The 24547-nt window shown below is 43.3% G+C and overlaps 1 protein-coding gene across 1 annotated transcript in view; it reads left to right on the forward strand.

Moving 5' to 3' along the window:
- The first annotated feature begins 1702 nt into the window (after positions 1 to 1702).
- The window catches only part of Golm1 (golgi membrane protein 1), a 43914-nt gene continuing 21069 nt past the window's right edge, over positions 1703 to 24547 (forward strand). The window contains exons 1-4 of the mRNA XM_042671079.1: positions 1703 to 1727; positions 5669 to 5818; positions 6500 to 6679; positions 23029 to 23083. Of these exons, the coding sequence (XP_042527013.1) occupies positions 5690 to 5818; positions 6500 to 6679; positions 23029 to 23083 (364 nt within the window). The 5' untranslated portion in view covers positions 1703 to 1727; positions 5669 to 5689. The remainder of the gene's footprint in view (positions 1728 to 5668; positions 5819 to 6499; positions 6680 to 23028; positions 23084 to 24547) is intronic.

Raw genomic sequence — 24547 nt, forward strand, 5'->3', positions numbered from 1 at the left:
TAGAAAATTCTAAATACTGGATAAACAAGATGGAATTTAGCTCTTCTATTAGTTTTCATTTATCTACATACTCTCTTTTTGGTGTTTCTCCACCTAATAGAGAACATTCTTGTTTATTGTATATTTATTATTTATACAAAGTCTCACCCTGTGGCTTAGGCTGGCCTTGAATTGGTAATTCTCCTTCCTGAGTGCTGGGATACTAAGCGTACATAATCATGTATGGCTGCATTTTTTTCCACTTTAAAAAGTATCTTTAGTTGTACAAAAAGGTTTTGATTTTATTTTACTTTTTTATTTTATGCCTATCATGGACTTGAACTCAGGACTGGGTACTGTTCCTGAGCTACTTTGCTCAAGTGTAACACTCTACCACTTGAACCACAGCTCCACTTTGTGCTTTTTTGATAGTTAATTGGAGATAAGAATCTCATGTACTTTCTTGCGCAGACTGGCTTTGAACCACGATTCTCAGATCACAGCCTCCTGAGTAACTATGATTACAGGTGTGAACCACCTGTGCCCGGCCTTACATGCTCGTAAAGTTTCTACAAACTATCATCTGACTCAATTGGGGAAAATGTGTCAATAACTGGGGTTTGAGGAAGTGAGAGAGGAGTGACTGTATACTTCCTGGTAAATTTGTAAGTCAGTTTCACAGGTGACTATGGACTTTATCGCTTAATCTTCATGGCTCAGAGGAGGAGGTCAACAAACATTCTAAAAATGGGCAGATAGTAAATATTTAAACCTTATAATCCTATGCATTGGTCTGTTTTAACTGTTCTCTAGCAAGCTAGAAAGCATCTCTTAAGAGATAATTGTAGAAGGCATGGGTCAGTAAAACTTCTATTTATAAAAAATGCACAATATGGTCCATGCTGACCTTCAACAAGATAGAACATGTTTGAACTGTCAAAAAAAAAAAAATGTGACCAAGCCCTTGTTGTGTACGGTGTGATGGGGTGTGTTGGCTCATTGCAGCGACTTTTGAACTTTCTGCGGAGCACTCAGCTCTTTGAAGTAGGTGGAGCTCTTCCTGTTGAGAGTGGACAGATAATGTGGCCGCCTCACCGTTTAGAGAAGCCGGGTTGTTTCTGCGTTGTGGACCTTGGCTTTCCAAGTTCATCTAGTTTGATGATGGTTCTTATATATTTAGCTATGTCATCAAAAGTGATGAATAAAAGTACTTAACAAGCTCAAGGGGCTGATGTATTTAACATATTGTCTATTTTCATATGTCCCTACCCCCCAATTGCTGGGAATCTAATCCAGATCCTTCTACATACTAAACACATACTAAACACTCTGCCACTGACCTATATACCCTTCAAACACATTTGTGTCTCCTAAGACTTTTTTCTTAAAGCAAACAATGCTCAGTTTTGTAAAAGGATCTAATGCCTGTAGATAGGAATCTGCAGTTTTCTGATGACGTAGTACAAACGCAAATCTCTAACCATCACTTTTGAGGAGCCTGTGGTTTCATAGATTCAGCTTCAGTCTCAAGTCTCAGTGTTTGCCTTTCTTCCTCATGGTTGCTCTTGCCTGTCACCCCTGTTCCACATCAGGAACCTGGGCTACCCTTGACTTTGCTGTGTGTCCAGCCTGGCACTGGGTCACAGTAAGAGGCTCACTCAGCTCTTCTCTTCCAGGTTGTGTGTAGGACACCCACTGCTCTATATGGTGATCATCTGTGTTGCTTTTGTGGATGGCAGTTGCAGGAGGTAAGGTGGAGAAAAGATTGGATCTAGAAGTAATCTGATCTTCCTCTTTCCAACTATAGTAATAACAGTAGCATCAACATTTACAGTTAATACAAGTCAGCTGCTGTCCAAGCACTTCTGGCATCTAGATTCATTTAATTCTCCTTGTAACCATGAGGGGGGTCAGTGAGGCCAGGGTAGACCTGGTTATCCTGAACTGCGTGGTTCTAGCACTATACCTCACTTTTGGGAGTGTTCAGTGAACTTTTTAATGTCAGGCCTAAGGAAAGAGAATGTTAGTGTTCATCAGAGGCTTCTCTTTAAGCTGAGTCTGTTTCCTGTATTTAGACTTCAGGCATACCTACTTGCTAGAATATAAAAGATTTTGCAAGCATCCACCTAAAAAATATATTGTTAGGGAATTTAATATATGAGAGAAGTAGTTTCTCAAAGAACTAGGTAAAAATGAGTTCGCCATAAGGGGTGGCTAGCTGTTAAGAGAGGAAAAGTATTGTTTTTCCTCTTCCTTGTTCCTTATTACAAGAAGGAATTAACAATAAATGAACTTTTTTTGTTTTGCTAGAGACAAACTCTAGGCCCTCATGCTTAAGTGTCACTTAGCTAAGCCACGCTGCTACTCCTGGACAAATAATTTAAAATAATATGAAACCAGATACAGTTGGCCTTTCTTATCTCCAGGCTCTGCAACTGGGAATTCAACAAGCTATAATAATATTTGAAAGGTAGTCTTTCTGCAGTGAAATGTGTGACTTCACCAGAAGAGAAGAATAAAAATGCTTTATAGCCTCAAGTACGTTCTGATCAGATCTTGATTTGGGCTCCCATCTGGTGTCATTGCTGGAAGTTTCTGAAAGTCTCTTTGGGCTTTTTGTATTGTGAATAAATGACTGCACATGTAGGTATAGTCTCTTATTCAGTGTTGTGTTAGTATGTTCATGGCATATTGCTGGAAACCTCTTGAAAACCAAAAGAACCCTGACTTTCCCTAGTAGGAGATAGTTTAATTAAATCCTGATACAGTGATGCTTTCTTCAGCCTTTTAACAAAATGGAGCAAACTATAATATGCTTCCAGGAAAAGGGCAGTAAGATGTGTTAGGAGATGGACATTTGGATTGAAAGTAAGTATTTCAGCTTGTGTATGCATCAGAAAACCATCTAAAGTGACATCTGAGAACTCTGAGAATAGTGTCTATACTTTGAATCACTTATAGAGAGCATAAAGCCATTGAATTGGGTATGCAAGGATGGGGCGGGTTCTGCTGTTTTAAGATATGTGAGGTGTACTTGTGGTTTGTTGATACTGGCACTGGACTTAGACATAAGAAAATATTCTTCTTGTTGGGAGTGGTCCTTTTATACTTTGAAGGGAGAGAAGTAGTTTTATAGTTTACTGTGTATGGTACTCCCATTTGGTGTGTGTGTGTGTGTGTGTGTGTGTGTGTGTGTGTGTGTGTGTGTGTGTGTGTGTGTGTGTGTGTGTGTGTGTGTGTGTGTGTGTGTGTGTGTGTGTGTGTGTGTGTGTGTGTGTGTGTGTGTGTGTGTGTGTGTGTGTGTGTGTGTGTGTGTGTGTGTGTGTGAAGCTGGTTGCTACTGCTCAGACCTGTAATCGTAGCTACTCAGTAGGCTGAGATTTGAGGATTGTGGTTAGAAGCTCTCCTGGCAGTTAAGTCCAATAGACTCTTATCTCCAATTAACCACAAACAGCCGGAAGTGGAACTAAGGGTCAAGTGGTAGAGCATTAACTTTGAGCACAAAAGCTCAAGGACAGTGCCAAGGCCCAGTACCAGCAAAAAATAAATAAAATAAAACTTTAAGAGAGTGAGGGAAAAAAAAAACTTACCTGTGATTCAAATCAGATATGATAGGGCAATGGAATCATTTTTAGGAGACAGGTAGAACTTTCTAGAATTTTAGTTTTTTTTTTTAAGCGTTCCTCTAGAATATACAGTGTTTGTTGACATAAGCAATAACTGAATTAAATGTGCTTTTTTTTGGTCTTTCCCCCTGAGACCAGAGCTGCAGATTTGAGGTCATAAGTGGGCAGTGTACCCAGGCATCTAGCCATGGTCATGCAGTGGCTTTGTTGTACATGTTTTTATTTACCCCAGGTCCTTTGCTAGCAGCTAACAGAAGGAAGCTACCTTTGATGGCAGGTTAACCTCTACTATGAGAATCTGAATATGCTCTTACCGGTGAATCTTGACCTCTCCTCTTCTTCCTCTACCTCCTCCACCTTCCTCTTCACTTTCCTCTTATAACCTCCTTTCCATCATCTTCTACCTTCTGTCCATCCTTTCCTCTCTTCCTTTCCTTCCTCTTTTCCATCCTCCTACCTTTTTCTCTTTTCTCCCTTTCTCTTTTTTCCTTTCCTTTAATTTTCTGTACTCTTCCCAGCTCTCCTCACTCTGATAAGATTTTTTAAAATCTGTTCCAGTCAACTTCCCTTTTACTTGGTGACTGGTGCTCCAATTCAGCCATATCTGGTTTTGGGTCAAAGTCTGGGAACAAAATTGATCGCCCCTGACTTCTAGCTGTCTTCCTGTGCTCCCTGTGCACTCTTGCTCTCAGTGGGAGACAGTTCTTGTTAACATCACTATGGAGCACATCACCCTACAGTTGCACAAACACAGCCCATAAGGTCAGAAATGTATGTGCAAGGAGCCAGGGGGTCATTTCCATTCTGAATCCTGAAACGGAACTGGACCTCTACCCTCCTGCCCCTTCCTCTTTAGCCCAGTTATACACCTCCCATTCCTGTCCCTCTCACGCTGTGAAAGGAGATACTATGGTCACCTGGGCCTCATCTGAGCGGTGAGACTGGGGGTGACCTATGGCCTAGGTTTCCTGCGATTTTGTCAATTGGTTAAAAAAAAAAAACCTCATAAACAAATGAAAACCCTCACTTGTTAGGAATCATATAAAGCCTTCTCTGGGCAGTTAAAGGGATTCTTTTAACATGATATGGAAACAATGTAAGGTATATTAGGTAGGTAGGTTTCATTAGGTAGCCAGTGAAGAGAGAGAGCACCATGCACTATTCAGGCAGGAAAAGAAGTTTATTTACCGAACTGCTGCCCCTGCTGTGCATGGTGGAGAGGCAAGGCTGAAAAAAGAGAGGTGACCCACCCCTGGGCCAGGACTTCCGTAGGCCAGGGACAGGAAGAGGTGTGGCCAGGTGGGGGAAAGGTGTGGCCACAATGGATCTGGACATACCTCAGGGTCTGGGACCCTCCTAAGGTCAAATGGGAGACACGTGACCAGAGGAGGCCCTAACCACCCCTGGAGGAGGAGGTGACTGCTTTCAGTTCCGTAGGTAACACAGATAATGATGGAAACTTAGCCAAGAGGTAGGGAGGTGTCTGCACCAGGCCTGCAGGCCCATGCAGACCTTACACTTAATATTTGCTATTGTTTACAAATATGATTAATCCTCAGACATTTCCTGTTGGTGTATAGTATAATTATGCCCCAAACTGGGAACCTGAAGCATAAGATAAATGGTACTTAGCCTGAGGTCTCATGCTGGATGGTGAGCCTGTGCTGGGAAGTCTGCTACCACTCCCAGCCACAGACCTGTGACATAGCCACGATCCATGCTTTCTCACGTGTCAAGGAGAGCTTGAATCTGTGCTTCCTCATGGGCTACCCTCCCGTGGGTGGTGAGGATGGATGTCGCCTGCTTTGGGAATGACAGTACTAGTTTGGAAGCTTCTTTCTTGTTTTTTATTTATTTTATTTTTTTATTTTTGTTGGTTGTGGGGCCTGAACTCTTGGCCTGGGCTAGCCTTCAGCTCTCTACCACTTGAGCCACAGTGCTACTTCCAGCTTTCTGCTATTGTGGTGCTGAAGAATTGAACCCAGGGTCTCATGCATGCAAGGCAAGCACTCTACCACTGAGCCATCTTCCTGTCTCCCCTTTTTTTTTTTTTTATTTGGCAGATTCTCAGCTTTGATTTTGAGATGATGGGATTGGGAAACGGGCGTCGCAGCATGAAGTCTCCACCCCTTGTCCTGGCTGCCCTGGTGGCTTGTGTCGTCATCTTGGGCTTCAACTACTGGATTGCAAGCTCCCGGAGCATGGAACTACAGGTATCTTGTTTGTTTTGTGTGTGTGGATGCCATCCAGTGTTTAACATTTCTGGATGCCCCAGGAGCTTGCTCTGTGTTGTCTCCTAAATCATTGGGCCCAGAGCATATACTCTGGGAGTTTAGTTCAATCCAGTGCTGCTTCCTCTGTGTGAGACTGTTGAGGATTGCTACTGAAACCAACATCTCTGCTTCTCACTTGAGTGTTTGGAGGTGGTAAGATGGCTCACAGAGATATGTTGGACATGCCCATTCTCAATTCTGTACTTTACAGGTGACACAGTACATTGGGATGATCAGTATAAGGAAGTATGTTTTTAAAGATGTCAGTCTTTATCATCATCACTTAATGAAAATAATGATTTTAGCTTTCTCACATACTGTGGTCAATTTTGGCTAAAGTTTTTTTGTTTTTGTTTTTTTGCCAGACTTGGGCATCTTTGAAACCTGTGATCTAGTAAAGCTTAATTCCCCAGTCTCTATGTCTAGGTCTTTGGCCTGCCTACAACAAGCACCTTACCCGTTTAGTTGACATCTTCCATCATTGACAGTCTTCTTGCTAGTCTCCCTGCATTTTGGTGGTGGGTGCAGATAAGTCCTCAGTGTGGGCTTCATTAAGGGATCTTGGTTGGGCCATGTCTGGGGATGTTTGACCTTGGCCCTCACACTGTGGTCTCCTTACAGACCCGAGTCTTAGAGTTGGAAAACAGGGTCCGCAGGGCGGCCGCAGAGAGAGGTGCTGTGGAGTTGAAAAAGAACGAATTCCAGGGCGAGCTAGAGAAGCAGCGAGAACAGCTCGACAAGATCCAGTCCAGCCACAACTTCCAGCTGGAGAGTGTCAACAGGGTATACCAGGATGAGAAGGTAAGGCCTGCTGTGTTTCCCTCACCATTCTCTTTTGAATGATACTTTGTGCCTGTAGAGTATGTCTGTCGGTTGAGCTTTGGGCATTGCCCTGTATTGAGACCTAAGTTCCTAGTTGGGCCTGTGGAACTTCTGCAGTGGTAATAGTGAGAAATGCAGAAGGACCAAGGTGACCCCAGATTCCTCCTGATGCTGGCATTACCACTGCACTGTTGTGCCAGGTGCTTGTATCTTAAAGATTAAAGTGTTTATGTCTGAATACTACCAAGAAAGTTGGGCTTTTTTCTCCTCTTTTGGATAGTCTTCTTGCTATGTGGCTGAGGTGAGCCTCGAACTCACAGCTCCATGCCTTAACCTCCCAAGAAACTAAGATTATAGGTGTGCATCACTATGCCCAATTTATAACTGTTTAATCAAAAGCAAACCACACCAGATCTTACATGGATTGACAAGAGGCCTCTAGCCAGGTGTGGTGGTACACACATGTAATTCCAGCACTGGGGAGGCTAAGGGAGTTTTTATAAAAAACAAGAGAAGCGTGTGTGTGTGTGTGTGTGTGTGTGTGTGTGTGTGTGTGTGTGTGTGTGTGTGTGTGTGTGTGTGTGTGTGTGTGTGTGTATGTGTGTGTGTCTGTGTGTGTGTCTGTGTGTGTGTCTGTGTGTCTGTGTCTGTGTGTGTGTAAGGGGCTTTCTGACAATTGAACGTTATCTTTTTCTGAGGATTGCATTTTTTTCCCTGAGATTAAGCTTTTTCACTAAATTATATAGCTGATAAAAAGTGGAACTATCTTCTACTGGATAGTACAACAGAGTTATAGCCATTTATTACTGAGGGTGGTTTATTTTTACTATTGTAAACACCTCTCCCTATAAAGAATGTTTGATTTATTGAAAGGAGGTTGTATCCCTGTGTCTGTTATCTCAAATGTGGACTTAGTGTGAACTAGTTCCAGCATTTTACTCCACAATGAATTGTTTACAGCTAGGGCCCCAGACTTTCCTTTCTTCCTTCCCTCCTCCCTCCACTTTCTCCTTAAGGGTTTTTGAGTTTATTTGTTTCTATTGGTGTTTACCCATTATCTGCTACCTCCCCCCCCCCCACTTCCTTACTAAAGTATTCTCTTCCCTTGCAGAACACTTTCCTGTACTCACATCTTCATTGGGGATTGTGCCAGTTTTATTTGTGCTGCTTTATTTTTCTTCACTGGGAAACACTGTTTCTGTTCTTGAAATCCTGTTCTGTTCAGTTGGAAATAATAAGGCACAAGTATGTTCAGAGACAGAATCCCTTAAAACATTCCTTGGGGGAAAATAGTTTATTCTGTCAATTCAAACTAAAACTGTATAAGGATATTATTTGAGGTTTCAGCTATTAAAATTAGGAAGACAATTCGACTAGCTGAGTCAGTGTTCCAAGGAAGGGGAAGTGGAACCCTGTCTATAGGCTTTTGAATAATGAAAAGGAACAGAGGCTATCTGGCTGATAGAAGATAAAGTGAAGAATGGTAAAGAATGGTTGTTGGTAGTGTAGCTCAGGGGCAGAGCATTTGTATAGCATGTGCAAGGCCCTGAGTTCAGTTCTTGGGGGTGGAGGAGACAACAAAAGTCAATGTAAAAAGGATGGAAATGTGCACAAAGCAAGAGTGCGGTAACTTTTCTGTTCTTCAAACTGTTTGGGTTGTTCTAGATGCAATGAAAAGGGTGGAGGTAACCAAAATTTCCCTTTGAGGTAGCAGATGGAATTTGCATAGGTTATTCTGTCTCTTTTCTTTTTGTTTTTTTGTTGGTGGTCATAGGGCTTGAACTCAGGGCCTGGTCACTGTCTCTGAGCTCCTTTGCTCAAGGCTAGTGCTCTACCACTTTAAGCTATAGTGCCACTTCCAGTTTTCTAGTGGTTAATTGGAAATAAAAGTCTCACAGCCTTTCCTGCCTGTGATGGCTTTGAACTGCAATCCTCAGATCTCAGCCTCCTGAGGAACTAGGATTTATAGGCATGAGCCACCAGCACCCACCGTTTGTCCTGTTTCTTAATGATCTCCTAGCTCCATTTTGAAAGCCTCTTTGAATGTTGTTTTCATTGTAATTTTTCCTTTTTATTTTCACAGTTCATTTTCTCTTGCCAAAACTCAGTCAGAAATAGCTTCATTTTCAGTATTTGTGTGTGTGTAGTATTCTCTTGAGGTTCATTCCTTGCAGCAGTATATCCACTTTGACATTTATACTTCTCATTTATTTGTTAGGCATGTAAATTAGTACTATAGCAGTGCAAAGAAAATTGTTTGAGAAACACTTCCTTTGTGATGGAAATTGAGTCCCTATAATCATTCCTGAAGGGAAGCAGCTGACTAGAAAGACTCAGAAAAAAAAAAAAGAAAAAGATGTCTGGGTAGAAGGTGGAAGAAGTATCCATGTATATTGCTTTATGTTCAGGAGAGTTTAAAGACAGGAGGGCAGCAGGGCTAGGGTATAGCCCTGGCAGAGCACGTACTTAGTATGTACAAAGCCCTGCACTTTATCCTTAGCTCCATGAATAAAAAGAATATGGATGCAGTGGGATGAGATGGCCCTTAGGTGGAAGAACCCATATCATTCCTTTCTTTGTTCCTGTTTCTCATTGGGGAGAAGCCCCATGAAGCTCTTTGGGATGTGTAACATGAAAATACCATATTTTCAAAGTGTTTTCCTGATGTAAATGAGTACCTTATGCAATGAGAGAGGCCATGATGGCTTGGCTTGAAGGGTCTTGGGCATCATTTGAACCTGGGTTGGGGCTGCTTCCCTCTGGTGCAACACCCATTTGTAAGCTTAGCTTCCTCTGAAGGATTCTGCCTCTTGAAAGGGAAGCCTTATCATTAGTTGTACTTTCAGAGTTCTTGCACACACATAAGCATATTAAATATCTCATCCTCCCCCCCCCCCCCAAAGATAGTCATTGTTATCTCTTGAGACAGAGGAAGTAGCTGAGTCAGGAGCGGTCTTGGGATGTTCCTAGACTGCAGCATGACCAACTGGGCTGGGCCAGTACTGCCAGATAGCATTCTGTCTTGCTGGCTCCACCACAAAGAGTTTCCATATGGCCAAACACAGTCCCTGGATGGTTCCAGGTTCTCTTTTGGGCATGAATTTTTATGCACCCTACCATGCAACAATGTTCTTCTGGAAGGGAGCCCAAATTGTACCAATTAGAGTAGTTTCTTTTGACTTTTGTTACCTTCTGTCCTATGACTAATTAGGATTAGGGTTCTAGATCAGCTTTTCTGTTTTTACTACCACTGGTTTTTCCTATCTGGTTCAATCCATTTCATATTGGGTGCTGGAGAGGGATGAGTAGATCATTTTTTTGGGGGGGGGGTCCGGTCATGGGGCCTGAACTCTGGGCCTGGGCGCTGTCCCTCAGCTCTTCAGCTCAAGGCTAGCACTCTACTACTTGAGCCACAGCACCACTTCTGGCTTTTTTCTTATTTGGTGCTGAGGAATCGAACCCAGGGCCTCGAGCATGCAAGGCAAGTGCTCTACCACTGAGCCACCTTCCCAGCCCCAAAGTAGATCATTTATTTAGGGTTGGGTTAGTGTGGGTAGAGAAACTGCTCAGCAACTTAGAGTGAAGCATTTAAATTAGGGAGGTGAAGTACCTGTGGCTTCAAGGGAGGGTACTATGGGTTAGCACCTGAGGATGGGTGGCTTGCCCCTGACCCAACCATGTCCTGGAAGGCTGCCTCAACTGCAGTGCCAGCACCAGAGCAGAGGCGCCTCACTGCTGCCTCTAGTCTTCAGTGACTGCATGGGGGGGATGAGAATGAGCCTGGAAAGCAGATTTTCTTTTTTTTTTTTTTTTTTTGGGTCCGGTCGTGGGGCCTGAACTCTGGGCCTGGGCGCTGTCCCTCAGCTCTTCAGCTCAAGGCTAGTGCTCTACCACTTGAGCCACAGTGCCACTTTCGGCTTTTTTCTTTTTGCTTATGTGGTGCTGAGGAATCGAACCCAGGGCCTCGAGCATGCAAGGCAAGCGCTCTACCACTGAGCCACCTTCCCAGCCCAGATTTTCTTTTTTTTAAACATGGGCAAGGTAATGAGTACATTTCTTTTTTAAAAAAATTTTTATTGTGAAAATACTGTACAGAGGGGTTACAATTACATGGGCAAGGTAATGAGTACATTTCTTATCAAGCATTGTTGCCTCCTCCTTTGTTTCCCCTTCCCATCCCTTTCCATCTCCCCCCCTCACCCTCCCCCACTCCCCCCCAGCCAAAGTTGTAAAGTTTGTTTTTCGACATAACGACTTGTACATCTCATTGTTGCAATGGGTCCACTTGTATCCCTATTTAAACGATTTGTTTTTTTCCCTTCCCCTCCACAAATTATACCAACATCAAATACAATGAAAGCAGGGGTTATACTGTGGGGGAGGGACATACAAAGCAACAAAGAAATCATCTTATAAATATGTTAGAAACAATTGCAAGAAAGAAAAAACATTTGAATCCTTATCTTGGGGTTCATTTCACCTAACATCAACTTATCTGACCTTTTCTGCTGGTCTCAGGCATATACTAGTTATTGCAAATAAGGGAAACCATGGGACCTATGTTTTCTTGGGCCTGGCTTACTTCATTTAATATAATTTTTTCCAAGTCTTTCCATTTCCTAACAAACAGGGCAATGTCATTCTTTTTGATGGAGGCATAGAATTCCATTGTGTATATATACCACATTTTCTTGTGGAAAGTAGGTTTTTAACTTTTAGTTCTTTACCATTCTCAAAGGGACAAAGGTATGTGGGTCGTGCGAGGTACCTGAGGGCCATGTGTGTGGTGTTACCCTCTCTGTGTGACTTGGAGACCAGTCGAGCATTCCCCGTAGGAACATACAGTAGGGCCGGAAGCAGTGTTATGTGATGGGGGGGAATGCTGGTGGCTATTCCTGAGCAGTGTGGTGTTGGAGTCCTGGTACTGTTTCCCAAAGTGTCAGTTAAACCATTAAAGAGACAATACGAGTTTGAAAACAAGGGAAACATTTCTGTGTGATGGATTGGCATGATCAGATCCGCTGGGAGTATTTAACCAAGCAGCCTGGCTCTTGTGGAGTACAGAGGAGAGGGGGCCACCCAATCAGGAGGCTTTTGAAATACTTGAAGCAAAAATTGCCGTTCTGCTGAATAAAGATGGGACTCACATCAGTTCTGTGCAGTGAGATTTGAGAGATAGCATGCCAGGGAATTGCCAGGCCTTGGTGACAGCTGGGATGAGGAGGGTCTGAACTGAGGCAGAACAAGAGCAAGTCAGTAAAGTCCATTGAAGATCTGTTTCTTTGAAAAAAGGGTTTGTCTCAGAAGACCATCCATCTTTTTAACTACCTTTATAAATTCTCTAGTTTGCCAATTGGATTTAGGCCTCAAAGACAAGCATTGTAATTAAACTCGAGTAATTTGCCTCCAGCATTAAACAAACAAGAAATATGTCACAGAAAACATGCGTACCAGGCAGTCTGTGCAAAGTCAGCTTTGAAGTCATTTCTGGGAGACTCCTGCAAGAGCTTCTGAGAGACCCCGTTCCAGAAGCAAGGAGACATTAACTGATGTCCATTAACTGCTGACCGCTAAACCTCCTTGACTTGGACTTGTCTGCTTTTGTCAGCTCCTTCTAGAACCAATCCAGTCACCAATTTCTGTCACTGAAGGCAGGAGCTTTGAAGGACATCAAGATACCCCTCAGTAACGTGACACATCGGAGAGCATATCTGCTGTGATTAGGGAGACCCTGAAGAAGAAACCCTCAGTGTAGAGCTTTATTCCCAGCCTGATGGAGGTAAAAGCAGCCTTGGCCAAGTTTCAGGTAGAATCCAAGTGCCCTATCTGTCTGGAAGACCTGAGAGCCCCAGTTACCACTGAATGCAATTTCTATTTTCTTTGCATCTGGCAGTCCTGGACACAGCTGGAGGTGTTTTCCTCTCCAGTCTGTAATCACTGGTGTGAGGAGGGTCATTTATGGAGCTACCACCAATTGGGAAGGATGAGTAAAATTCCCCAGCAGCTCTTCATGGACAAAAGTGAGGGGGAAAACACTGGAGGAAACTTCCTTGCTTGAGAAGCACAAGCAGGTCTTTACCCTTTTCTGTGAGGAGGACCTGAAGCTGCTCTGTCACCAGTGCACTCAGCATGATGACCATCAGGGCCACTGTGTGAGGCCAGTTAGGGAGGCCACTGCTGGTCACAGGCTAAAGCTTCAGAGTTACATGACATCTCTGAACAGGCATAGTGGATGGCCAGAAGGTACTAGCTTCCAGGTGTACCTGGGAGATAATCTGGAAGACCATAGGCAGAAATTATCCACTGAATCTGTTTTCCTTGAGGATGTTTGGTACAGAAGCAAAATGCATTCCTGTGCATGTTTCAGAAACAACAGGAAAAGATTCAGCACAGCTTGAAGATGGCCTTTGAAAGCTACTTTTACTATGTTGAAGATCTAACAGAGATAGAGAAAAGCAAGATTCCAGAAGTGAAACTATTGACATACATCAAGAGCATTTTACAGGATAGCCTGAAGCCCTCAGAGTTCCATTCAGTCAGGTTTAGGGGAGAAAATTGGACTATTCCTCTGCAGCTTTCAGCTCTACAGAAAATTACAAAGAAGTTTAGAGTGGAAGTTACTCTGTATCCTTTAACAACACATCCTAATGGGTGTGTGTCCAAGAATAAAAATAGTGTGATGTTTATGCAGACAGAGCAAACTGCACATGTGTATCCAATGCAGCTTATGGGTTATCCAACCATCCTGGGTGCTGTGAGATTCACTTCTTGTCTCCAATACTGGAAGGTCCAGGTGGAGGACAAGGACAGATGGACAACACAGGTTTGTAAAGACTACCTTTGTACAGATAGAAAGTGGCCGCATTCAGGCTGAACAAATGCTGTGCAGTTCAGCTTTGCAATGGGTACCTGGCTCAAAATGCTGGTCTAGTCAATCTTTGTGTGGCAGAAAAGCCCACAAGGGTTGGCATTTAACTGGATTATGAATTGGGTAAGGTTACCTTTTACAGTTAAATGACAGCTCTCACATCCATACTTTCATGGATGAATTTTCTGAAACAGATACCTTTTTTCTGTATTGGATTTGATTTTTTTAAAAAAACCCTTACTTTGTTCAGAAACAGACTATTAAGGATTAATTTTGTAAAATGTTGTTGCTGATGATTGAACCCACACATTCTAGGAAGTGTCCTATGGCTGAGTGACCATATCAACTTTGTGTGTTTGTGTGCTTGTGTTGATCCTAGGACTTGAACTCAGTCTGGGCGCTATCTCTAAGCTTTTGTGTTCAAGGCTAGCACTGTAACACATGAGCCACAGCCCCACTTCTGACTTTCCTTTTTTTTTTTCCAGTTGTGGGGCTTGAACCTTAGGGCTTGGGCACTGTTCTGAGCTCTTTTGCTCAAGGCTAGTGTTTTACCACATTGCATCACAAACAACTTCACTTCCAGTTTTCTGGTGATTAATTAGAGATAGGAGTCTCCTGGACTTTCCTGCCCAAGCTGGCTTTGAACCTCGATCCTTAGATCTTAGCCTCCTCTGAGTAGCTAGGCATGAGCCACTGGCACCAGGCTTTGACTTTTGACTTTTTAGTGGTTAATTGGAGATAAGAGTCTCACAAGGGCTGGAAAGGTGGCTCAGTGGTAGAGTGTTTGCCTTGCATGTATGAGGCCCTGGGTTCGATTCTTCAGCACCACATAAACAGAAAAAGCCAGAAGTGGTGCTGTGGCTCAAGTGGTAGAGTGCTAGCCTTGAGCTGAAGAGCTGAGGGATAGCGCCCAGGCCCAGAGTTCAGGCCCCACGACCGGCAAAAACAAAAAAAAGAGTCTCATAAACTTTTCTGCCCCTGCTGGTTTTGAACCTAGATCCTCAGATCCCAGCATCCTGAACAGCTAAGATTATATGCTAAGTATACTGTATAACCTGAAACAGAAAATTTGTTCTAAAACTGGGAAACTCAAAATACCTACTTAACAGAATTAGACAAATGATTATTTGTCTTTGGTGAATTTATCATGGTTATATAATACATTACATATATTAAATGTACAGTAATTAACATACAATAATAATTACATATAATAACTGTCTTGTAAGTTGTAACTATATTTTAACTGAATATTTTAAGTACAAAAAAAGGGAAACTGTGTGTACAATACATGACATGCAGTAGCTGCCTTGTAGCCTCTGTGGGTGTACCTCAGCGCCTCTGCTTAATCTTCATTGTTCATCCTAGGGAAGCAGCCTGGGCTCTGTGCTTGACCTCGGCCAGCCTGGGCTCTGTGCTTGACCTCGGCCAAAGCTTCATTTGATTTTTGGATGCACTCTGGATGAATTCCACAGTCAAAAGGTGTTGTCGTAGTGTGAGGTTTCCCATGGTAGTGAGGGGCTCAACAAACATGGCCTTTATTTCATGTGCCTTGCTCACATGTTCTATGAGGAGTGGTATCCTAGTGTCCCTATATCATGCTTTCTCCTTTTTCTTTTCTTTTTTTTTTGTCGGTCATGGGGCTTGAACTCTGGGCCTGAGCACTGTCCTTCAGCTTTTCAGCTCAAGGCGAGCGCTCTACCACTTGAGCTACAGCGCCACCTTCAGTTTTCTGGTGGTTTATTGGAGATAGGAGTCTCACAGTCTTTCCTGCCTGGGCTGGCTTTGAACTGCGATCCTCAGATCTCAGCCTCCTGAGTAGCTAGGATGACAGGCGTGAGCCACCAGCGCCGGGCTCCTTTTTCTTTTGGTAAGGATGAAACCCAAGGCCTGTGTGTGTCCGCCCCCACTGAGAACCAACCTCAGCTCTCTTCTCTACTTCTTACCTTAGCACTGCAAGACAAGTGTTTGATGGGAAATACATAAAATACCTATACGACCTAACTGTGTTTTAATTTATGTTCTTTTTAGCTCTGACAAGTGGATATCTGTGATTGCTCATGGCTAAGGAGGATGGTTGGCTGGGATCCTGTTGTTTCTACTCAGTGTTTGTGGTCATTTTTGTACCCAGATGTCTGTGCTTGTCTGCAGAAGGTTAGGATGAGTGGAAATGCTACCTCCCACTGGGGAGGGTCAGGGATAAAGGCACTGAAGCCTATAAAAGAGCACAAGCCAGGGCTTCTCCACTTTTCCTCTTCACTGACTTCGAGTTGAAATCTGCAGCCCCAATGGGAATTTCCTACCTTAAAAACAGCTAGGGAACATTCTGGATTGCTGGTGCTGTCTGCTATCCTCCAAGATAGGGATGAAAGTTTTCAAGTGCTGGTGTGCTCTTCTGATTTGGCATCTCTTCCTGGCTAACACTGTGGGTCCCCTGCCTGCTTTGGTGCTGGGGGTAGAACTAAAGGCCTCTCATGTGCCAAAATACACATTCTACCACTGAGCTCCAGGCCCAGCTCTTGTCTTCTTGAGCAGTATGGGGTAAAATCTTCAAGCAGAGCTGAGGGGTGCTGAGATGGGGACTGAGAAGTGTGCAGCTTTGGACCTGGACCCAAGGTTTCGGCAGCAGGACAAAAAGGAGGCCCTCATTTGGCCTTCAGGTCACTGCTAGATAGATGTGGTGGTGCATTCTTGGACTTGCCATGAACCTATTTGGGGTCTCCTGAGAGTTCCCTTTGATCAAAGCCACATGTATGTTAGAGCATGTAGGCAGCTGAGAGCCTGGAAGGCATTTGTGACAAGTTCTCAGAATCATGGGCAGATTCCCAGCTTGCCTCACCTTTTATCCTCCTTTTTCCCCTTCTTCTCTTTCTTCCCCCTTCCCTTACCTCCCTCTCTCCCTCCTCTTCTTCATTTCTCTTTCTCTGAAACACTTCCGCTCCTAACCTGGCAATTCTAGGATTAAGTATGCATCAGTGCTGGTCCATAGTTCCTGTCCCATCAGTCCGTGCTCAGCCTAGGGATGGGAACCAATCTCGTGGCCTTTGCAGAGCAGGGCACAGGGTGATCCTGGCCTGGTAGGTGTGGTGCCCGAGGCCCTCCCAGCAAGTTGTGGGTCAAGCTTTTTGGCTCAGTTTAGTAAGTTTGACAGGCTGAGAGGGTGTTGCCCTCTGTGTAAACCCCACAGGAATGTTTTGACAGGAGCTGCTTGGGATGTGTAGAACAGCCCCGCCTGTGTGTACTAGGTGTTTTCCTGGAGTCATGGTTATTTTTTTTTAAGCTTTGCGTAGAGTTAGGCTTCTTCCTCCACTGGGCCCCCACTGGAACTCCATGGTTCTGCATTCTTCCCTGAAGTTATAGGTCCAGACACTTGCCCCTGTCCCCCTGATGGCTCTGCTCCTGTCTCCTTGGGTTCTTTCTTACCAGGATTTTACTACTCACTTATGTCATCTTCATACTCATTCACAATTGAAACTGACACATTATTTCAGTAATGTATCCCTACCCACATCCATCCTTCCCTCCTTTCTCTCCCTCCCTCCCAGGATTGGGGTTTGAACTCAGGGCCATGTGCTTGCATGGCAGGTGTACATAGTGGAAAGATTGAGGACAGACAGACCTGGTAGAGCCTAGCTTCCACCTGGCTTCATTGGAAAGTGGTTTGACCCCATATGGTAAAAAAAAAAAAAGGGGGTGATTTCTTCTGTTCATTATTAAAGGCCATGGCTGACCCCCTGGAACAAAAGGCAAGATAATAATGAAAGAGCAAAACAAATGTATTGGATCATAATTTTACATGACCTAGGAACCTTCAGAAATGACTCAAAGACCCAGGGTGAACTGTCCATTTTCGTTTTTGGCTGTTTTGGGAGACAGTGAGGGGTCAGAAGCAGAGAAGGTAGAAAGCAACCGTGGGTCTTAGGTCTGTACTCTGGGGTGTCAGCCTTTACCCTTCGCCCTTTTCCAGGCCCTGCAAGTGCTCTACCATTGAGCCACATCCCCAGCCCATGGGAATATCATACTCAGCCTCCACCATTGGGGCCATTAGGAAAGGTATAGGTAGAGGTTTTTAAAATTTTGGAGGCACACAGAGGCATCAAGAGGAGGTGAAGGGAACAGGATAGGATGCTAAAAGTGGTGTGAGGTGGGGGACCACACAGAAAACACACAGTGGTTGAATTGTACCCCCATAAGAAGCCAGCAGGTCGATCAACACCCTTAGGTCCCAGGTATGGCAATGGAGACCCAGAGAGTTAAGTGAAAAGTCAAGGAGCAAATGGGTGGCAGACCCCACACCAACACCCCCTATTCCTTCAAGACAGTTTCTTTCCTCATCTTGTCTCTGTTGTGCTCTTTCTACCCTTTTCTCTTTATTCCTCCCTTGTATCACACTAATGAACCTCAAAAGCTTTTTGGCCTCCCAGATAATTGATGATGGATAAAGTTCATCTTCCTTCCCTTTTTCCCCTCCCCCCTTTCCTTCCTCCTTCCCTTCCCTCATTTTTCCTCCCTCCTTTGTTTTCTTCTCCCTTTCTCTCTTCACTTTTCCCCTCCCTCCCCCCTCCTTTCCTTCCTCTCTCCTTATAATTATAATTCTTACCATTTCACCCAGAACTATTTCTGCACATATAGTAACTTTGCTATTGGAGGGAGCAAGGCTGCATAAAGGACACTGGCCCCATAAGATGATAATGGACTGAAATATTCCTATCTCCTATGTGGTGCTGACCATAGCAAAGTATATATAACACATTATAACTGTGTACAGTAAATCATACTTGATACTGGCAATAAATGGCTGTTTCTAGTTTGTATATTTATAGTACTTTTATGCCATTATTATTATTATTATTATTATTATTATTAGGTGCCTGTACCAGGGCTTGAACTCAGGGTCTGGCCATTGCCTCTTAGCTTTTTAGCTCAAGACTGGTGCTCTACCATTTGAGCCACAGCTCCACTTCTGGCTTTTTTTGTGTGGTTATTTTTGGACTGGAACCTTATGAACTTTGCTGCCAGGGCTGGCTTCAAATCATGATCCTCACATCTCAGTAGCTAGTTCCAGTAGCTAGTAGCTAGTTGCCTGGCCTTTGTCACTATTTTAAAATGTATTCTAATAATTGTTGTTCTTACAATGGATGCTCCAGCACTTGGGAAACTGAGGAAGAGGCTTGAGTTTGAGGCCAGCTAGGCTACATAGTGAGACCCTGGCTCAGAAAACAGACCAAAACAACAATAACAATAAGAACAGAAATTTACTATAAATTGCCATGTTAGGCCAGCAGCTGCCTTAGGTTTATGCATCTTTTGATTGCATCCTGAAGCCAGGTGTAGTGATTGGCTATGCAATCTAGCTTTAGGTATGCTCTAGAATATTTGTGCAGTGTTGAAATGCATTTCTCAGAACACATTTCCTGCATTATACAGCACATGACTATCTAAAAGATGGGATCTTCCATCTGGGCTATAATACTATTACCAGCTCCCTTGTCAAATAATTCCATAAGATATTTAGCTCTTTATCACCCATGTATTTGCTTAATCACGAGAACTAATTATGAATCATGTCAGTGTTAGGGTTTTGTGAGTTAGACTCAGGTTCTCACCATGCTATACTGCTGTTCTATAGAAACTCATATTCAAACTGATCTGATTTGGCCCACTGGGCTAAGGACATGAAGTATTTGAGAGTGAATGCTGGTTTTGTTGTAGAGTGAAAAAGTGTGTGTGAGTATATAACTGCAGCATTTGTTTTCTCGTTCTTTCCTCCTTTCCTGTGCCTGAGGGCTTGTGTCTCTAGCCACAGGTGGCTGTCTAGCAAACAGAATGTTGGAATTGAGTTGTGCTGTGTCAAATGTATCACAACTAAAAGATTTCATGTAAAAAATAAAGTGTTAGTAATTTTTAGGTATATTATATCTTGAAGTGTTAATTTGGGTATGTTTGGGCATGTTCATTTCACATATTAAAATTGGGATCTAATTGACTATTTTAGCTCCTTACTTAAAAAGCCTGTTATAACAATGTCAGTGGTTTCTGATACATTCAGACTCAGCGCTCACCCAGGTTGTGAAAAACAACTTGATTGTGCAGAGTAGAATATATTTGTAACTTAACAGTGGTTTCACTGAGTTGAGAGGTAGATTGCTGCTAGAGTGCTTACGTGGCATTTGGAAGCCCCTGGGGGTCAGTCCCTCACAGCAAAATAACAATAAATCAGAAGACAAACAAAGGAAACCCTGTTGAATTTATGTGTTTTTCTATGTAGATCCCCTGAAAAATGGTTCAATAAAGTTTCCGCTAAGCATAGAAGTATATAAAAGATACTGATTTTATGATCCTTTTTTAATTTTACTAAAAGAAGGCTGTGTTTTTGCATGCATAAATCAGGAGGTGGGAGGGAAATCTTTTTTTCTTCAGGAGAGTAAATTCTCATGGAAACAAAGTCACATAAAAATGTATCTTTCAGATACATTCAAATTGTTGCAGTTCCCAAACCCTCAAGTAGTTATAAGCACTATTTTCAATTCTCTGGGAAGATGAAAAGGCAGAGAGGTAGAACAGAAACATGTGAAACTGCCCTAATTTCTAGAGAAGTGATTTTTTTAACCTTTTTTTTTTTTTGTAAAGATACTGTACAGAGGAGTTACAGTTCCATGAGTAAGGATGAGTACATTTCCTATGAGCATTGTTACCCCTCCTTTGTTTTCCTCTACTATCCTTTTCCTACCTAACTCCCCAACTCCTCTCCACCATCCATCTCCTCACCCCACCCCCGATTTTTTTCCCAGGAGTTAGTGTATGATCTCTGATGCAATCTGTTTCCTTTCTGTTTGTCCTAGTGCTTATTATTAGTTATTATTAACATTGTTATTAAATATTATTTACAGTTTTTGAAGCTTGTCTTTGTTTTAGTATTTGCCAGAATTTCCTGCTTTGTAAAGGCAGCATAATATTCCATTCTATTTATGTAGCACATTTCATTTATCCATGTTATCCATCTATGGCCATTTAGATTGATTTCATTCCTCAGCTTTTGTGAGTAACTGCAGTGAGTGTGGGAATACAGGTATCCCTACGAGATCCTGCTTTGAATTCTTTTGCAGATGTACCCAGAAGTGGTTTTACAGAACCCTGGGATAATCTTTTGTCCTATGAACCGGACATCTGCATGTTTTTTCCAAGGGTAATGGGAGTAAATCTGCTTCCCATTGAGTAGCCCTTTCCTTTCACATTATTTTTTCAAATTTTTATTGTTACTATACAGGTGATGTACAGAGGGGTTACAGTTACATGTTAGGTATTACCTGACTTATTATTACATTTCTTTTTGGACAGTGTCACCCCTTTCCTTGCTGTCTGTTTTTCCTTCCCATCCCACCCACAAGTTGAATAGTTCATTTCCAATATAGTGTTCAGTGAGTACCACTGCTAAGTTTGCTCACTTTTTCTCCTTGCATTTCTATGCCTTCTCTTTTCCCCTCCCAAAGACAAATAAATGAACAAACAAGACAAAAAAGAAAACAAAAACTGCCACAAAGGAAGAGCCTCTTGTTTCCATTCCCTGGAGTTCATTTCAACAAATATTTTATATGATCTGATGCACATAGGCATTGAGCCTTTTGCTCCTCTCCTAAGAATATCCTCATTTGGTCTCACTGTGAGTGAATGTCTACAGGACTGAATAATTTGTCATGTCCCTGTGTATTTTAGATCTAGCTTCTGCATATGAGAGGAAACACGTACTCCTCTTCACATTCTTTACTCATTACCTCTCTGGAAAAATATCTCCCTGGCTGAAGAATTTTACAGGTATATTGTTTTATGAAGGTTTCTTGCTTGTTCTGCAGAAAGTGTCCTTCCATTTCCCAAAGTAAACACCAGATTTGTTTGGTCTCACTGTGAGTGAATGTCTACAGGACTGTATAATTTATGATGTCCCTGTGTATTTTAGATCTAGCTTCTGCATATGAGAGGAAACATGTACACACAAAATGTCACTTGGCCTTGGTGATATATAACTCTTGATATATCATAGCTTTTTGCTTAGTTTTAGCAGAGTTGTGTTCTGTATTTACAATGCTACCAAGAGTCATATATTTCAGGAAGGATTTGTTAGGAGAATTGGCTCCAGTGTTGATGGAGGCTAAGAAATCCAATGGCAGGCCATCTGCAGTCCTGGAGATCCTAGGATGCTGAAAGTATGGCTCTGTCCCAAGTCTTGAGAATGTGAGAACTGGAGAAGCCAATGGTGTAACTCTCCCTCAATCCCAGGCTGAGGGCCCAAGAGTCCAGGATCCTAAAGTCTCAGATGTGTCTTAGGGAGAGGGAGAGGGACAGGGAGACAGAAAAGGAGAAGCGCAAAGAAAAGGAGAGAGGTAGGGGGGAGGGAGTCAGAGAGAGAGAGAGACCCCCTTTCTGTCCTTTCTGTTCACTCTGGAACCAGCTGATTGCTTGGTGTCTACTCCTCAGTGTCAACTCAGTTTACAAACTCCTCCACTGGAGTGCTGTGAACACACCTCACAGACACACCCAGCAGTAATCCATTAGCATTTCCTCAAGTCTTCTTTCACCCAGTCAAGTTAACATGTAAATTATGTATCACAGGTACAACTCCCATGAAACTGGTGACCTGCCCGGGTTCCTAGTGCGCTGGCAGGTAGCCACAGCTCAAGCATGCCTGCTGGGCTCCTGTTTTCTCTTTGCCTCCTAGGGCCACTTCAGCAAGCTGTGCCTCAGTTTTCTGGCAAATGAAGTGAGGTAATACATTGCTCACCTCCTGTATCTGTTTTGGAGAGTGACTGAATAAACATGAGGCAAATAGAGCACATTCTGAAGTGACTGCGAAGGAATGTATGACTCAGTGCTCACTTTTCTTTCCCTTTGTATTTTTCAGTGCTATTTGGAGTTACATGTTGCTTCTTCCCTTCTCTGTTCAAGTCTTGTACTTGGTGTAACTCACTTTGGAGGAAACCCTATCTCTCATGTTCACAGACGGGTGAACAAGGAGAAAATATATTCAGAGGCCCTGTTAGTGGAATGACCATTGAATTCTCTTTCCTTCTTTCTCTTAGCCTGGGGCTATGACTTTTGGTTGAGTAAGGGCTGTCCCTGGCCAGCCTAAAGGACTTGTGGTTTGGGCTACCATTGCTGTTCTTTGGATTCTGGGGTGGAGGATAAACCAGGCCTGACTGGGAAAGGGTATCCAAGAGCTGGAATGGAGCTAGGATCCAATGTCTCCCTTTGCAGGCTCCAGGCTGGTGGGTAAAAAGCAAATCTTTATAAACGGGTATGTTTCTTTCATCCATGGACATTGGATAGTGCCTCCAGAGCTGCATGTGGCCCTGACAGCTGGTTTGGGTTTGGGTCAGATTGTTCCTTTCCTCCTTTCCCAACATGTACTTTATGAAAGCTAAGTTGTTAGGTGCACAGTTTCATTTCGTGTTTGTCTTCCTTGCAGGCAGTTTTAGTGAATAACATCACCACAGGTGAGAGGCTCATCAGAGATCTGCAAGGTAAGCCACACCCCCATCCTGGGGAAAACCTGCCTTTCCCCACATTGTTCCCCAGGATCTCATGTGGTCCTGATAGTCTCACGGTGAGTAGGAGTAATTGAGACGTTTTTATTCCATTAGGGACCAGGTGTGGTGGCTCATGTATGTAATTCAAACTATTCAGGAGGATAGACATCTTGAGGCCAGCCCTGGGCAAAAATGAGAACCCCTATCTGAAAAACAAACTAAAAGTACAACAACTGAGAATAGAGTTGAAGTGGTAGAGGCCCTGAGTTCAAATCCTATACTAATATAACCAACAAGCAAACAAACAAATATACATTTACATTGGCTGAGCACTGCGGCAGGAAGATTATGAGTTCAAGGCCAACCCGGGCTCCTTAGTAAAGAGACCCTGTTGTGAAAAAACTATTGTAATGCCAGTACTAGGACTTGAAGGCAGGATCTTGAGCTCCTGATCCACTTTTCTTCTTTGTTCACAGCTGGTGCTCTACCACTTGAGCCACACCTTCACTTCTGGCTTTTTATTCATTACATATTGCTATGACAATATTGTTTTTATCTATTGGGTTAAATCTAATGTATTGTTGAAATTAATTCTACCTGGTTTGATTTGCTTTTTTAAAAGTGCGATTGCTAGGAAATGTAAAAGTTCCTGTGTGGCTTGCACTATAGTTCTGTTGGTCAGTACTAGTCTGTTTCAGACCAGGCTCTAAAAATATCAGTAGGAAACACATGAGATTTGCTTTGTCACATTTCCTTTGCAGAAATGCAAAGTTACACCAAGTGAGAAAGTTGGCTTCACTAACAGGCACAATTCTCAGAGCCGTGATCTTCAGCTGAGCCTGTTCTTTTCCCCAGGCCAGGGTGTGGGCTGTAGACTTGCCTATACTTAGTACCCCACCCCCATCTAGTGGCTTGAGCTCTGAGCCTGGCACTGTACCTGAGCTCTTCTACTCAAGGCAAGCACTCTACCACTTGAGCCACAGCCCCCCACTTCCAGTTTTCTGGTAGTTAATTGGAGATAAGTCTCATTGACTTTCCTGCCGGGGCTGGCTTTGATCCTCAGGTCTCAGCCTCCTGAGTAGGATTACACGGGTGAGCCACTGGGGCCCGTCTTATACTTAGTACTTCTAAGTAGCTTTAACTGTGTGTATGTGACCTACTTAAGCTACATATCAAGCATATAGTTTGACAGATTTTGACACATGCATATCTGTGTCAGGAAGCCATCATCAAAATCAGTGCAATGGCACATTTGTCATCCTCAGAGATAGCTGTGCCCCTTGTTAGTCCTCCACACTGCAGGCATCCTCTGGTCTGCATCCTGTCCTTATTGATTAGCTTGGGGGGGGGGGGTCAGTTGTAGGGCTTGCACTCGGGGCCTGGGCACTGTCCCTGAGCTCTTTTTGCTCAAGGCTAGTGCTCTACCACTTAAGCCACAGCTCCACTTCTGGTTTTCTG

Source organism: Dipodomys spectabilis, unplaced genomic scaffold, assembly GCF_019054845.1.
Source record: "Dipodomys spectabilis isolate Male_0828 unplaced genomic scaffold, ASM1905484v1 ptg000597l, whole genome shotgun sequence".
In the NCBI taxonomy this organism is placed as follows: domain Eukaryota; kingdom Metazoa; phylum Chordata; class Mammalia; order Rodentia; family Heteromyidae; genus Dipodomys; species Dipodomys spectabilis.